We start from the raw sequence: 14,330 nt of genomic DNA, 5'->3' as shown, positions 1-14,330 counted from the left end.
GAGGAAGAGATTGTGTTGTTGCTGGGCTCTGGCGGACCACCTTTAGTGTGTCGGGGGCTTACCCACCCCTTCCAATCTCGTCAGACCGGGTTCGTGGGCGCCTTAAGGTTGCAAGGAGTGGAGGAGATCCGGGGGTGGACAAGTGGTCTGGCGTTGAAGATGGAGCCGCATGCGCACAAGCTCCCGGGGGGGCTAGAACGCGGGAGCTCAATCGGTGGCTCCGATGGAACGCGCCAAGCCAGCCCAATGTCGTTCTGTCAAGGAGGCTGCTTCCGCTTCCTATTTGAGTAGTCGCCAAACCCGGTGACGGCGGCCGCTGGCTCCCGAAAGATGGGGAACCCGCAAGGATGTTATTGGGGAGGGGGAGGAGTAGGAAGAGGGTCGACAAATATAGAATATGTATATATATGTTAGGGGAATGGCCGCCTCGGGTTCTTGGAAGAGGAGAGAGTGAGAGTCAGTCAAGGCGTCTAAGAGAGAGCGTTCTTCCGTGGAATCTAGACAGACACCGACAGCAGCACGGTACCTCCTCTAGTCCCCCCCTTCTTTCTCCTACAGAAAGAGGATTTCATACCAAGAAGGACCACAGCGCGACCAAGATGAAGCCTTTTAGCCTCGTCGCCCTGGCGACCGCCGTGAGCGGCCATGCCATCTTCCAGCGGGTGTCGGTCAACGGGCAGGACCAGGGCCAGCTCAAGGGGGTGCGGGCGCCGTCGAGCAACTCCCCGATCCAGAACGTCAACGATGCCAACATGGCCTGCAACGCCAACATTGTGTACCACGACAGCACCATCATCAAGGTGCCCGCGGGAGCCCGCGTCGGCGCGTGGTGGCAGCACGTCATCGGCGGGCCGCAGGGCGCCAACGACCCGGACAACCCGATCGCGGCCTCCCACAAGGGTATGATGATCGATGATGCCTCTCTCTTCCCCCGTTCTTGATGGACAGGCGATGGCTCCCAGGAACACGCGTGACTGACCACCGAATCCAGGCCCCATCCAGGTCTACCTGGCCAAGGTGGACAACGCGGCGACGGCGTCGCCGTCGGGCCTCAGGTGGTTCAAGGTGGCCGAGCGCGGCCTGAACAACGGCGTGTGGGCCGTCGATGAGCTCATCGCCAACAACGGCTGGCACTACTTCGACCTGCCGTCGTGCGTGGCCCCCGGCCAGTACCTGATGCGCGTCGAGCTGCTCGCCCTGCACAGCGCCTCAAGCCCCGGCGGCGCCCAGTTCTACATGGGCTGCGCACAGATCGAAGGTGCGTCGATCTTTGTTCTCCTTCCGTGTCCTCTCTGATCCTTTCTCTCTTCTTTTTCTTTCTTTTACTCCCTTTCCTTCCATCTTCGGAGAAGCAACGAAGGGGGAAAGGGATAGAAGAGAGGAATGAGAGACGACGAAAGAGAGGATTGGGGAAAGACAAGACAGGGAAAAAAAGACAAGAAAAAAAAAAAAAAAAAAAAAACAGAGTGAGCTAACAAGAACAATCAGTCACTGGCTCCGGCACCAACTCGGGCTCCGACTTTGTCTCGTTCCCCGGCGCCTACTCGGCCAACGATCCGGGCATCTTGCTAAGCATCTACGACAGCTCGGGCAAGCCCACCAACGGCGGGCGCTCGTACCCGATCCCCGGCCCGCGCCCCATCTCCTGCTCCGGCAGCGGCGACGGCGGCAACAACGGCGGCGGCGGCGACGACAACAACAATAACAACGGTGGTGGCAACAACGGCGGCGGCGGCGGCGGCAGCGTCCCCCTGTACGGGCAGTGCGGCGGCATCGGCTACACGGGCCCGACCACCTGTGCCCAGGGAACTTGCAAGGTGTCGAACGAATACTACAGCCAGTGCCTCCCCTAGAGCTCCCCAAGAAGAAACAAGGAGGTGGCGGGCATTCGAGAAGGATGGATTAGGGGCGGATGATTCTGGCGCGTGCCGACTTCGTTTGTATAGAGTTGACCTTTGTTTCGCTTCTTCTCGACTTCGTGTCGGCGCGGTTAGCTCGCGTCCCGTCGCGAAATCGAAGTCCAGTCAGTACATGCGTACATGCATACATGCATACCTCGTGATAACGTTCCATGCTTACTCAACTCACCTACGCATTTGTATGTATGGATGTACCAAACCAACAAATGGTGGCTTAGCAGGTTGGTGATGGAGACCGAGGCGGCCGGTTTGTCAGGCCGTTTCTTCAGGCCGGGTCGCCAATTGGGTTTGTCGGCCGCCCGTCGGATTAGTACGTCGGATTAGTATGTGTGCGCGGCGTACGTGGTTGAGCTTCGGATTACTTGATCGTATACGGACGTGGTGTAGGTCCTCGCTTATCTCGCGGCCTCGATGATAACTAGGCCGCAGGGGCCTTGCGCATGGCCAACAACGGTCGGCTTTGGACCGATCGATCGCGCTTTCCCCTCGAGATCAGTGTATGTAAGCAGCTCCTGCTTGGTACATACATGGTACAGGAATCGCCAAGGACAGGGAGCAGAAGCGTGCTGGCGTTGTCGCTATAGAAAAACGGATATGGCACCGTTATTTCCCCCCAAGACAATATATAGCCCGTACATGAGGCAGGAGTTAACCGCGTGCACTTTTGGTAAGGTACGCCAAAAAACTACACTTCCATGTGCCACCTAAGTACCAAATTACCCCCCTCCATCCACTACGGAGTACGGACTACACAGTACGGATACGTACACAGTAACACAGTACACGTAACATTGCAGATGATGTCAGATACTTAGTTCAACTTGTAAACTAGTTAACCGTTCCCAATTGCCCCCTGAAACCGGTGATCACCCTTGCCGCAGCCGGCATCCTCGCTCCCCGGCCTGTGCTCTGTTTCAACTGCCATTCTCCTACCCTGCCCCCGCGGGGTCGAGGATTAACTATTAAACTACTTGGTACTACTTGAAACTCTTCGATACCCCAGGCGCTGCGCATGCATCCTTGGAGTGTGAAGCACAATGTGGCCAACGCTATGACTTACATACCAAACCTCAACTTACCCCTGGCCCCACGATCTCCATCATTGCCACCGGGGGCCGAGGAGCGAGGGAGACACACAGACCCTGGGTCACCAGATTCGCGTTTTGTTTCTCGCCAGCAGGCGTGTCTCGCAGCACGGTGCCCGCCCCTGGCAGTGTCGCAGAAACCGGCGGTTACCGTTGCGTGCGTACCTGCGTTTCAGAGGATGATTCATTCTTATCGTGTCTTGTTTATCCAAATAAAGGAAAAAGAAAAGGAAAGACTAACTAGTGTTCCTGAACCCGGTTCCGTGGGTGGAGCGCTGCAGCTGCATCGAGCCTTGAGACGAAGCGAGGGGCGCTACCCGATATTGGACTTCGCGAACACTCCGGTGTATTCCGCGCAATGTATGAAATAGGAATAGGGCAGGCCTCTTGAAGAAGAAGAATTGGAGGGTCAGGAAGGGAAAGCGAGCGAGGGGGAAGAAGAGGGGAAGAGTACTGTACACTGACTACTGCGTATAGAAAACGGGAACGAAACCATCAACCATCCATCCCCCCGAGACACGGCGCGAAGCTTTCTTGAAACACCATCTCGCTCGCTGCTCTCTGGATCCCGGTGTTTGGCTCGCTGGTGCCTAAGTAATGGAGTGTACAAAGCTCAAATGAAAGCGTTATCTCGTGGATCGACGAAAAAAAAAAAAAAAAAAAAAAAAAAAAGCCGGAGAGATGGAGAATGTCAGGGCCTTTCTCCCTCTCTTCTAGATAAAACCCCAGCGAGTGGTACGCGTTGTCGTAATGTATTAGTGTGATAACTTTGGTAAAAGGTGGTAACTATCGTGCTCAGGGAAAGGGCGCCTGCATGCCTTAGTTCTCACCCCTCCCTCATTACCCGCATGACCAAAGCAGGGACGGGAGATGAGACTTCCAAGTCTCGGCGGCACGCAATCCGCATCCTCCGAACGCGTTCCAGGTTTCCCACCTCAATATTTGTTATTGGGACGCGGTCAGAGCGCGCTCGCCTCTCGACCCTGGTACTCACCGCGCGACTCATTCGTGTATGGGAGCCCCAGAGAGGAGTGAGAAAAAAACAAATGACAATGGGAACACGGATAACTATTGTCTTAAAAGTACGAGAGTATGTACGTATGTCCTGCTGGATGTGCAACGCGAGTCAGTGAGCTGAGCTGATCAACAACCAATCGAACCCCCTTGGTAGTCTAGTCAAAGTCCAAAGTCGAATTTGACCTGGGTCAATCACACACCCATCAGCGTAGTGATGCAAACGAGATAATCAGTTTTGTGGCGCAATTGCTTGTTTTATTGCCCTTGACCGTAGAAGAAGGAGGTCAATGGGTTGGTGGCTGTGCCGTGGTATCAATCGTCATTTCATAGCAAAAGAAAAAGAGAGAAGAAAATTTGTGACAACCCAAACCAATGTCATGTCATGTAGATCCCGCTCGCCTCAAAACACGCCATCCATTTCCCATCTCAACGCCTTAACCCGAACCCCCGATGATGAACGCCCGCAGGTATAAATCCCCATTCCAGCCGCCCAGTTTATTATTCCCGAAAGACGGTGACGAAAGTGGAAAAAAAGAATTGACCTCTCCTCCGTGCCTCGCTTTTTCCGCTGTCTGTTGTTTCCTCCAGTTAGTTAGGCTTTCCCATTACCTTGACGCTCCTCCTCCTGACCGACAGCCCGCTCAGGATCCCCCTCCGTGCCGTCGCCGGGGAGTGCTCCGTCGGGGACATGATGTCGCTGGGCGGCGACGGCGCACCCACCACGGTGGCGCTGCGCTTGACCGCCCGTAGTATATCCGTGTACGTGACGGGCGTCATGGGCGTCTTTGGCTCCTGTTGCTGGTGGTGGTGGTGTGGTTGTAGGTGTTGTGACTGTTGCTGTTGCCATTGTTGCTCTTGCTGCTCAGAAGCGGGTGCCTCCTCCTCCTCCGTGGTGGGCGAGAGATACGACGAGTATGATGAGTGCCTGTTGGGGTTCGGCGACGAGATGGTAAGCGAGGTATCCAATTTCGGGACGGCCGTCTGGGGCGAGCTCAGGCTCGGCCGGCTCCGCCTCCGGCTGAGGCTGAGCGACCTCGTGACGCCCTTGAGCAGCGTCGTCGGGGTGCGCGGAGCCTTTGCCGACCGCGTCTCGCCCTCCAGGCTGTCGAGCGCCTTGGGAATCTCCAGCGGGTAGCCGCTGCCGTTGGCATAGGGGTCGATGCTGAGGAAGGGCGGCCTCTTCTTGACCAGCACCTCGGAGAAGAGCGAGCCCCTCCGGTTATGCGACGCCCCGTCCTTGCTGAGGCGCGAATGCCGTGACGACACCGTGCTCACTGGCGAAATTGGCCAGTCCTCGGCCGTATCCGACGTGGTTGTTGTTGTTGTGGTGCTAGTGGTGGTGGTGTCGGCGGCGGTGGAGGCGGTGGTGGAGCGCCTGACTGCGGCGGACGAGTCCGTGCTTGACCGTGTCCTCGTCGTAGCGAGGGAGCTGCCCGAGAGGGGCCGCCTCCTCGAGACGGGCAGGTCCACGATGGACGGCTTCCCCGAGAACACCACCGAAACCACCCTGGCCGTGATCCCCTCATGGGCCGCTCCCCTCGTCGGCGAGGTGGGATCCTCCACGCTCGAGTCGTAGTCGTAGTCGTGGTCGGAGAAGTCGTCGGCGTCGGACGAGGCGTCCTCCTCGGACGAGAGGTAGACGTCGTGCGGAGTGGTGGCTTGGCCGAGCCCTGCCGCCGCTCCGTCGGCACCGCCCAGACTCAGCCCCAGGCCCCCGAGCACCTTGGACCTTCGGAGGGCGCTCTTCGGCGGCAGCTGGGGAACCTCGTCGTCGTTGGCAAGCCCTGGATTGGGGCTCGGGATCAGCGTGTCCTGGTTGTCCATATCCTCGAACCTGTCAAAGATGGGCTCGTCGAACGTGGCCGCTTTGGACGAGAGCCGGAACTCGCGATTGCCGTCCAGCGCCTGGCCATCTGTAACGTTGGTTGGGCGAGCTGCCTTCACCGAGGCGAAGGGCCGTTGTTGTTGTTGGTCCACCCGCGACATCGCGTCGAGGGAGGAAGTAAGGGAGAAAGGAAGGGTGGGAGAGCGAGGAGCGTGAAGGAGAGCGAGAGAATGGTTTTGGGTCGGAAAGGCTGGTTGGTGGAGAGGCTTTGTTGCGTCAAAGGACGGGCTTGCTGGGAGACAAATTGTCGAGTTTCTCGGGGTTCGCCTGGGCAGAATGAGGGACTCTTGGCGAGATCGCGACAAGCGGCATGAAGTATGTAGAATAAGACCCTGAGGAGGGATTGGCGGGGTGGGTTAGAAATATTATTTTATTATTGCTGCGCATCAAGCAATGCATGCAAAGAGCGAGTGAGCGAGCGAGCGTGTGGTGCGTGCCCAAGGTGGGCGGCCCATCCCCGGAGCTCCCCTGCTCCTTTCGCGAAAGGAGAGACAAGGAGCCAAGAGGAGTCCGTAACGGTCTTGCCATGATGGGCCCGCCGTCACAGCCGGCCGGCGTGGCGTGGCGCTGCGTTGCGTTGTCGCAAGCCAGGGCAGGGAAGTGGGTGACTGGGGCAACAACGGAGTCCGTTACGAGCAGAACGGATGAATAGCCTGCCCGTCGCATGACACGCCCGTGCGTGCCAACCCCTGCTCCCGGTCCCCTTGCTGCCGTCGATCCCTGCTCAAGCCTCCACAGCAGGGAAAGTGGGTCCAGACTTTTTGGTTCCTGAAGAAAGCTGTTTCGGTGCGCAGCAAGTTACCAGGTAGCGTACTGTGTGTATGTACTGTGCAGTACCGTATCGATCTGGCATGTCTCTAAACTTGGGCGACGGTTGGGAGAGAGAGTCACTGATTGATGCTCCACCGGGTCAAAGACGGCCCTCTCTGTTTGAGCTCGGAGGAGGTGGGCGCGTGTTATGGGCTGCCCACCGAGGGCTGCCAGAATGGCGAGCCCTGGTTGGCCGCGGCCGGTGTTTCAGGTAGAACCAATTCTCAACCTTACAGTTATCGAACTTCAAAAGTCCATTGCCAAGACTACCACCTTGCTGCCGCACTTCACTGACCTGCATTTTTCAAGATTCGACTTCCTACTAGCAACGGGAATGAGGGGCGCTTTGGGAACCCCAGAGCCCAAAACGCTTTGCACTGCTGGCTGCGATGGGTTTTCGACGGAAATCCAGTTTTCCGTCACGTCACAGCCACCTTCAGCTCGTGGAGTTCGCTCGCCCGCTCGACCCGAGAGGGATCTGCGCAGCACTGCGCAAACTTGGCCTGCGCACACACAGTCCTCGTCGTCATCAGCATCAGCCCCAGCCAGGCTTTCTTTCCGAGGAGTCTCCCAGCTGTCGCCGTTGCACACAAAAAAACAATTAATGCCGGGGAAGTTTGGGGAGTTTCTGGGCCTGCGAACGAGGGTCGGGTAGTTCCTCGTCCTGCCCGGTGCCTTGTCCGCCGACCGCTTAACTAACCGCAGCTGAGCCTGAGTAAACCTGCCCGACCGCCAGGTCAGGCCGTTTGCAGCATGGATTCACAGATTGATGTGAGAGCGGCGCGGACTCAGAGATCCCGAGCCCGGCCGCCAAAAACGAACAAGTGCCCTCCTAGCTGGCCGCGTTTGCCCTTTGTTCCCTCGTATGGTGTCGCTTCGATGTCATGATAATAAACCGGCTGGACCAACCTCAATGGCTGGCCTCGCAAGCAGGGACCCAACGATGGCCAGCCTGTGGTGCGGCTACAAGGGGAGGTACTGCGCATGTGCATTTACAAACTGTGCTGGAGAATGCCGTATAAAAATAATCCTCAAATGCAGACGATGACAGTCTTATGGTGTACGGAGTACCTCCGTCTTACAAGCACTAAAATGAAGTGCGCTATGCGCTATCGATTAAGTCGCACCGGGACAAGGAACTAGCAGAGTGCGACGTCCGACTTCTACCTCCGCGATACAAACTTCCTTAGATTCTAGCCTCTTCTGGTCTTTGTACGTCGAGAATCGGCATTCTCAGCACGGCACTGCCCTTCTCCATGCGCTCATTTGCGAATTATTCCGTACAATCAATGAGCAAGCGCGCACGTGAACCTCTGCCCTCTGCGACCGTTGTCAGCGGGCGATCTTCTGTGGAAGTGCGCCGTTTGCTCTCCGTTCTGCAGTCATTCCATGACCCATGACAAGCAGAACAATGCGTCTTTGTTCCAAGGCTCTTCGTGTAAGATCGTCGAGGGCGTAGCGGGGGCCTAATCGATGTGATCTTCGAACAGCCCCGGGGCGGTCCCATGAGGGTAAGGTTCGTGGTAAAACTCGACGAACGATTCGCATGGAGCGTGAGATACTCCCTGCCTCCCGTTTCGTTTCATATTTTTTTTCGTTCCAGCTGCCCCTGGCGGTCCTATGAGATACACCATTACCAACCACTAATTACCTGCTTCACCTACCCGGTGGCGCTACGCGCTACCAAGTATGCGAGCCAGTCGTTCACGTTCTCCCCGAATTCCCAGCAGGAGATATGCGCTTCCGGTCCCGGATCTGGAGGGCTGCACAAGCCTCTTGCACCCCAAACATTGATAACGGCCCTCGTGGCTAAGGGACTCGAAACACGAGCGATCTCTCAATTGCTTCAGATAGGCGGGCTTGGCACGCTCGAGCGAGGCCATCGGTTTGAATCAGGTTTGGCAGCGACCGGAACGGAAGCTTTCCCACCCCCTGGAACCAGATTAGCAGGTGGTTTCTTGGGTCACCTGCTGCGCAAGGTATTCAAGGTGCCTCCAACGTCACCGTAGCACTCGGCTTGACTTGCTGCAGAAGCTTACAACACTACTACGTAGTGTAGTGCCTCGACCTCAGCCATGGAGGTGGGAGTTATCTTCGTCCGATGTTCGCCGAGCGGTCCCGCAAACTATGGCACCCTACGATATCCCGACTACACTACGTAGTGATGTAGGTGCATTCCATAGTTAGTGCACTTTGCCTGCCTCGTAGCGCAGGTAACCTCCTCCAGCATCGCGTCATGCTCATTCCTAACGAAGGCTGTTGGCCGTTGGTCCAAGTTCCATGGAGTTCATGACCCAGCCAAACAATTCATGATGCTTGGGCTAGCGCGAGCAGGTTGTTTGTCAGAGATGGTTGCGGTATTGCTTTCGCGTTCTCCGCCTCTGCGAGCGAAAGTTTGGTGGTTACTTCCCCTGTTCTCTCTTTACCAAGTAATCACTCTCTTATCTGAGCAATGGCAGGCGCTCTGAATGAAGCTGCAATCTGGGGAAGGTGCAGCTGGGGAGGGTCATCATACGGTGCGTTTGTACATACATACAGGTACAGTACAGTACGTAACACTTAGTGGGAAGGGTTTGTTTCTAAAAATGCTTCAGCTTCAAACCTTCCCCACAACGCACCGCCTACACCAACTGGAGGCCCTTTTGTGCCACCTCTCTCCACCGATTAGTCAAAAGCTCTCGGGGACGACGCACTCGCGGTCGAATTGACAATAATCACGGCCCAATACGGACTTCTCGTATGTAATGCACATGGGAAACCCGGCTACTGAGCTCGACGGCTTATGGCTGTGGGAACGAGGATTCCTCGTCTCGGTCAAGAAAATAGGAAACAGTTGCCAGCCAAAACGGTAACTTTTTCCTCATTTTGGTCATGACTCGTCGCGGTACAGAAATAGACTCGCCGAGGCCACCGACAAGCACAGCGCGAGGCTGACTCGGCTGAGCCAACGTCAGGAAGACGTATCATTGCCCCGAGCGGGCTGCACCGGAGGACGGAGCATGGCCCATCTTACCGGGTGCTCTGCATCCCGCGCTTGGGGTTCTCACGCGATGGCGAGCTGAAGCGCATGTCGCCTCAGCGTTCGATGTCGATGCGGCAAAACGGCGCGGGACCAACATGGCCCGCCTCTCTTCCGTTCAGGTTGACTTGTCGTTATGGTATGGATCACAAGTCACACCAACCAGGCAAATCCAAGTGTCAAGGCCATTCCGGAACAAGAGCCACCCGCTTTTGGTGTGCGGAGAGATAACTTACCACCTCAAAAGCACAAATGTTCATGCCGTCGAAGCAGTGCGCTTGTTTCGCGGTTGTGCGTGATTTGCAGTTTGCAATTCCTTGGCTCTGACTGTTGAGTCAAGCTACAGCCTCTTCACTCGCTTCCTTTATAAAGCCACTTGATCCTTTCGGACTCGAAATTGTCAAGTGTGACCTATCTGTCTTCCAGAACGTCCTACTCGAGCCAACAGCGGTCAGGCAAGTATGGACAACGGCCGGCCAGCGAGCCGGTTAGCCCGCTGGCCGGAGTCGCCCCCCATAGAGCAGATACCATCGGCGGCATACCGGGAGGTCAAGTTGTAGCGCAATGTGGCCTATCCGCCTCAGCCAAGTTCATCAAGGCCAACCTGGCACCGGCAGCCGTGCTACCTGGCGCCACTTCCTTCAACCTCTTTGCTCTTAGGTCTACGAGCGATGAGAGCGCCCTCTTGGATCTATGTCATCGGCCGCAGACCGGCGCGGGCCACGTTGCCGCCCCTCAGCAGTGCGCCTGTTTGTCGTCCCCGGACGGCCGTTGCGAGCAGCAGGAGCCGGTCGACGTCGTCCAAGGCTCCACCCAGTCACCTCGTCCGTTTTTATCACATTGCGTGAATTCGGAGGAACCATCACAACTTGCAGCGAGAAACGCAACGAGGAGCCGGCCGACTGAAGAGTCAGTGCTCCGTAAGACGGACGTATGGGTTGAAATCCCTCCGGTATTCCAAGTGCACGAACATACATAGACAAGATAGATCCCGAAGAACAGGTAGGGTAAGCCTCGTGAGCGATCGGCCGGCCACGCCACACGCACACTGCTCGGATGGCGGCCTGTGCCGCGATGCTTCCGGAACCCCGCTGCTGATCTTCACCCCCATCTCTTGGACCCTGTAAATATGCAGAAAGTTAAGTGTAAAATAAGGAGAGCTGAAAACAACAACCTTTCTAAAGTGAGTAATAAGCTGTTCTCCATGCACATCTGTTCAGTACATACATACATACATACATATATATATGTATATATATATATATATACATCCCTGCTCGATAGCAGCAGCAAACTCGACATCGTAAACGACTTTGCCATTGTTGCGGGTGGCTTACCTGGGCCTAGTTGAGCAGACAAGAACTGTAATCACTCGCCTCGTCTTGTTGAGATGCCTGCCCTTGGTTGACTGCGCGCTCTCCCCATTGTGCCCGACAAAAGAGGCTCCGAGGATGTAGTGTTTGTACGTGCGGATTACATATATGGGTGGATTATGTACTGCACATGTGTACGTACGTACATACACGCATGCGGGCCGGGTCAGCGTCTCCTCTGGAACGGACCTCCTCCTCTCTCCGCCTTGGTCTCTTTCTTCCCGAGCGAGGAAAGGGAACATATATATCTAATTGAGGCCGCATGCCTTCCTTGTTGGCGGGATGGGGAGGAGAACCACGACGCTTCTGTACCTCAAAGCAAAGTTATAGGGCTTTCGGGGCCGAGAACGTGCAGTTTTTAATGTTCGCCAATGCGACGGGGGAACCTACCTCCCTCCCCAAAAACCAAGCACTCTGGGCTTCGACAATTCTCAATATTCGTATGAACCGGTAAGGGGGTATAGTACATCAGCCAACATTCCCCATGAGGAGTAGTAGAATCCAGCACCCACTTTGCCGCGGCCGCTCCCTGCTTTGCACCTGGCAGCTGACACCCCTGGGCAAAACCGTTCCCACCAGACGATGAAAACCAACCTATCCGCGTATCACATCTTCCCACAGCCCCGCGCGGTCTCGATCAATTCCTCCAATTTTTTCCCCCCTTCCTTCACGAAACCCACACACATCTACCGCCACAGATCCATCCGTTCCCTCTTCTTCTCGCCGGTGCTGCTCTTCGGCCTAGGCCACTCGTCCTCCCCGAGACTGCTAACGCTCAGGTTATTCTCCCTCCTCCTCCTCTGTCCGCCCATACCACCACCACCGGAACCCTCCCCGGGCACGGCCAGGAACCCGTTCCCGGCGCCGCCGACGCCGCTGACGAGCACGCTCCGCCGCGCGCCCGCGCCGCTGCTCCATCCGGCCGTGCTCCCGCCCAGGACGTCCGCCCCGAGCCCGTAGCTGCTGAGCGGCCGCTCGCCCCCGTCCGCCCTCACCCTCCTCCGACCTCCAACTTCTCCTCCTCCTCCTCCTCCTCCTCTTCCACCACCACCACCGCCTTCTCCTCCAAGTAATGATGATGACGCCTCCGCGCCGCTGCCAACCTGCACGAACGACCACCCCAGCTGGTCGTCGTCCTCCCCCTTGGTGAACACCTCCAGCTTGGCGGGGAGGTTCATGAACCCTCCTGCCATCGCGGAGAAGGAGGAGGAGGAGGAGGAGGCGAGGGCGGCGAAGGGGTTGTTGCTGCTGAAACGCGGGTTGTTGTTGTTGTTGTTGTTGTTGAGGCTGGTACCTATGCCCTGCGGACTGACGCCGAGGCTGGTAGATGAGGAGCCGAAGGGCCCGCTGAGGGATGAGAGGGAACCCTGCGGGCGGTGGCCGCGGCCGCCGCCGGCGAAGGGCGCCGAGGGGGGTTGCAAGGGCGGGAGGCTGCCGTGGGGGCCCCTGATGGCGTTATTTTTCGGCGAGGTCGAGGGCGAGGCGAAAGGGGACGAGAAAGGCGAGGTAGAGCCGCTGCTTGCCGGGCGGGCGGCGCGGCCCTCGGCGTAGGCCGGTGCGGGCGGGGGCAGGCCGAGGAGGAGGTCGGGGAAGTTGGGATCGCGGACGTAGACGGCGCGGAGGTTGGGGAACCCGCCCGAGAGGAGGGAACCGGCTAGGTAGTTGTAGTAGCTCGCGCTGACATTGGAGTACTTGGGCGTGGATGGGGCCGCTGTGATCTCGAAGTGGAGCGACTCGAGGCTGGCAGAGGAGAGCGGCGGGATGTTGTGCGATCCGGCGGCAGCCGGCAGCGTCGCGGATACGCGGTCCGTGAGGGATAGATGTTTGAGGTTAGGGGCGTAGGCCAGGAGCTCCTGGAGCGCCCACACCCGGGCCCCTGTCCCGTTCAGCGTGAGCACCCTCAGGGCCTGGCGCGCCTCGGGAAGCATCAGCCACGATTTGAGTCCCTCGCAGGTGACGTTGGGCACATCGTTGAGGATGAACTCCTCCACCGGCGGGAAGAGCGGCAGCATGTCGTTCCACTCCAGAGTCTCGTCCGTGAAGGCCTTCGTCTGGCTAATTTTGAGAGCGCGTAGGTTCCCCAGGCAGCCGAGCACGTGGCGCAGCATGCCGGGCTCCATCTCGATCCGGATCAGCTCCAGCACCTCCAGGTTGGTCCACACCTTGCCCGTCGCCAGCGCCTGAAGACTGTTCTCGGAGCCTTCCGCGTATGTCATCTTGCGGAGTTCGAGACAGCGCGCCTGCACCTCCAGGCGGAGGGTCAGGAAGGCGGGGTCGTCGGTGAACAAGCCCTCGGGCAAGTCGACGTAGCGCAGATTCGGCGTCACAGCGATGGTCCTGGCCAGGTCTGCTTGACAGGACTCGCGCAGCATGTACGGCATCTTGAGATACTGAACTAGCCGTCCGCGACGCACGGGATCTTCCCGGAGGGTACGGCAGAGCAGCTTCAGGCGGGCCTGCGCGGGGTCCTCGGGTTCGCCATTGCGGTCGAAGAAGGATCGCCGCTTTCGCCGCTCGGCAAGGACGGCTTCGAGCTCGCAATAGTGGACGCTGTCGATACGGATGCTATGGTACCTGGCACGGGGGAAAGCAAAGGCTGGTCAGCGGGGTTGTGCTTCCTCCGGGCCCATCTTACCACCAAGAGGTGGAGGGGAGGGAGGGTGGAGGGGCGCTTGGTAGAAGGGAAGAGGACGGAGGAAAAGTAGCATGCGGGCATGATGGTGCTCTCGACGTACAGCAGCTTGACAGCCTCCTCCTTCCATCTCTTGCACACGGCGACGCAGCGCGCCAGGTCGCGCAGGTCGCACAGCATACAGGTATCCTCGACGGAGCTCTGCTCGCACGTCGAGTAGGTCTCGTCGCGGCTGTGGGGGCAGACGAAGACGAAGATGCGCTCGAGGATGGCCGCCGGGAGGCGGGCGAGGAGGGCGGCGGAGGCGCGCGTCGGCGGGAATTGGGTGAAGGCGGACTGCGAGTAGGTATCCGGGTCGTAGGGTCCGGACGGGGGGGAGCCGAACGGTCGGCGGGCATCGGGTCGCGAACCGCCGAGCCCGTACCCGCCGTGCGCCGGGGTCGAGTGTTTGCCATTTCCGAGGGAGCTGCCGCCGAACCCCGGCATCCGGCCATGGCCGCTGTCGCCGTCGGTCTTCCGCTTGTCCTTTCGCCTGAAGAACTTCATTGTGCCCTGGACCGCGGTGGAAAGTCCCGTGACGGACGCGGGGG

General features: G+C 58.1%; 4 protein-coding genes across 4 annotated transcripts; 2 read left to right on the top strand and 2 right to left on the bottom strand.

Moving 5' to 3' along the window:
- Nucleotides 1-599: 599 nt before the first annotated feature.
- Nucleotides 600-1,853, top strand: P884DRAFT_196172 (glycoside hydrolase family 61 protein; the record flags this gene model as incomplete). The annotated part of the gene is made up of 3 exons (XM_069437959.1): nt 600-900; nt 992-1,258; nt 1,489-1,853. The coding sequence occupies 3 exons, from the start codon at nt 600-602 to the stop codon at nt 1,851-1,853; spliced, it is 933 nt and encodes a 310-aa protein (XP_069299081.1).
- A 2,312-nt stretch (nt 1,854-4,165) lies between these two features.
- P884DRAFT_256986 (uncharacterized protein) lies at nt 4,166-6,461 on the bottom strand. Its single transcript, XM_069441100.1, has one exon. It carries the CDS (start codon nt 6,005-6,007, stop codon nt 4,610-4,612), a length of 1,398 nt encoding a protein of 465 aa, XP_069299080.1. The 5' UTR covers nt 6,008-6,461; the 3' UTR covers nt 4,166-4,609.
- Nucleotides 6,462-10,213: 3,752 nt separating this feature from the next.
- P884DRAFT_321295 (uncharacterized protein) lies at nt 10,214-10,577 on the top strand (the record flags this gene model as incomplete). The annotated part of the gene is made up of 1 exon (XM_069445403.1): nt 10,214-10,577. A coding segment is annotated over one exon (364 nt), but the record flags the coding sequence as incomplete, so codon positions are not given.
- A 986-nt stretch (nt 10,578-11,563) lies between these two features.
- Nucleotides 11,564-14,286, bottom strand: P884DRAFT_219665 (uncharacterized protein; the record flags this gene model as incomplete). The annotated part of the gene is made up of 2 exons (XM_069439418.1): nt 11,564-13,682; nt 13,844-14,286. The coding sequence occupies 2 exons, from the start codon at nt 14,284-14,286 to the stop codon at nt 11,795-11,797; spliced, it is 2,331 nt and encodes a 776-aa protein (XP_069299078.1). The 3' UTR covers nt 11,564-11,794.
- Between the last annotated feature and the right edge of the window lie 44 nt (nt 14,287-14,330).

This window comes from Thermothelomyces heterothallicus (assembly GCF_042370625.1).
Source record: "Thermothelomyces heterothallicus CBS 202.75 unplaced genomic scaffold P884_scaffold_6, whole genome shotgun sequence".
Taxonomy (NCBI): domain Eukaryota; kingdom Fungi; phylum Ascomycota; class Sordariomycetes; order Sordariales; family Chaetomiaceae; genus Thermothelomyces; species Thermothelomyces heterothallicus.
This window is presented reverse-complemented; position numbering and strand designations above follow the sequence as displayed.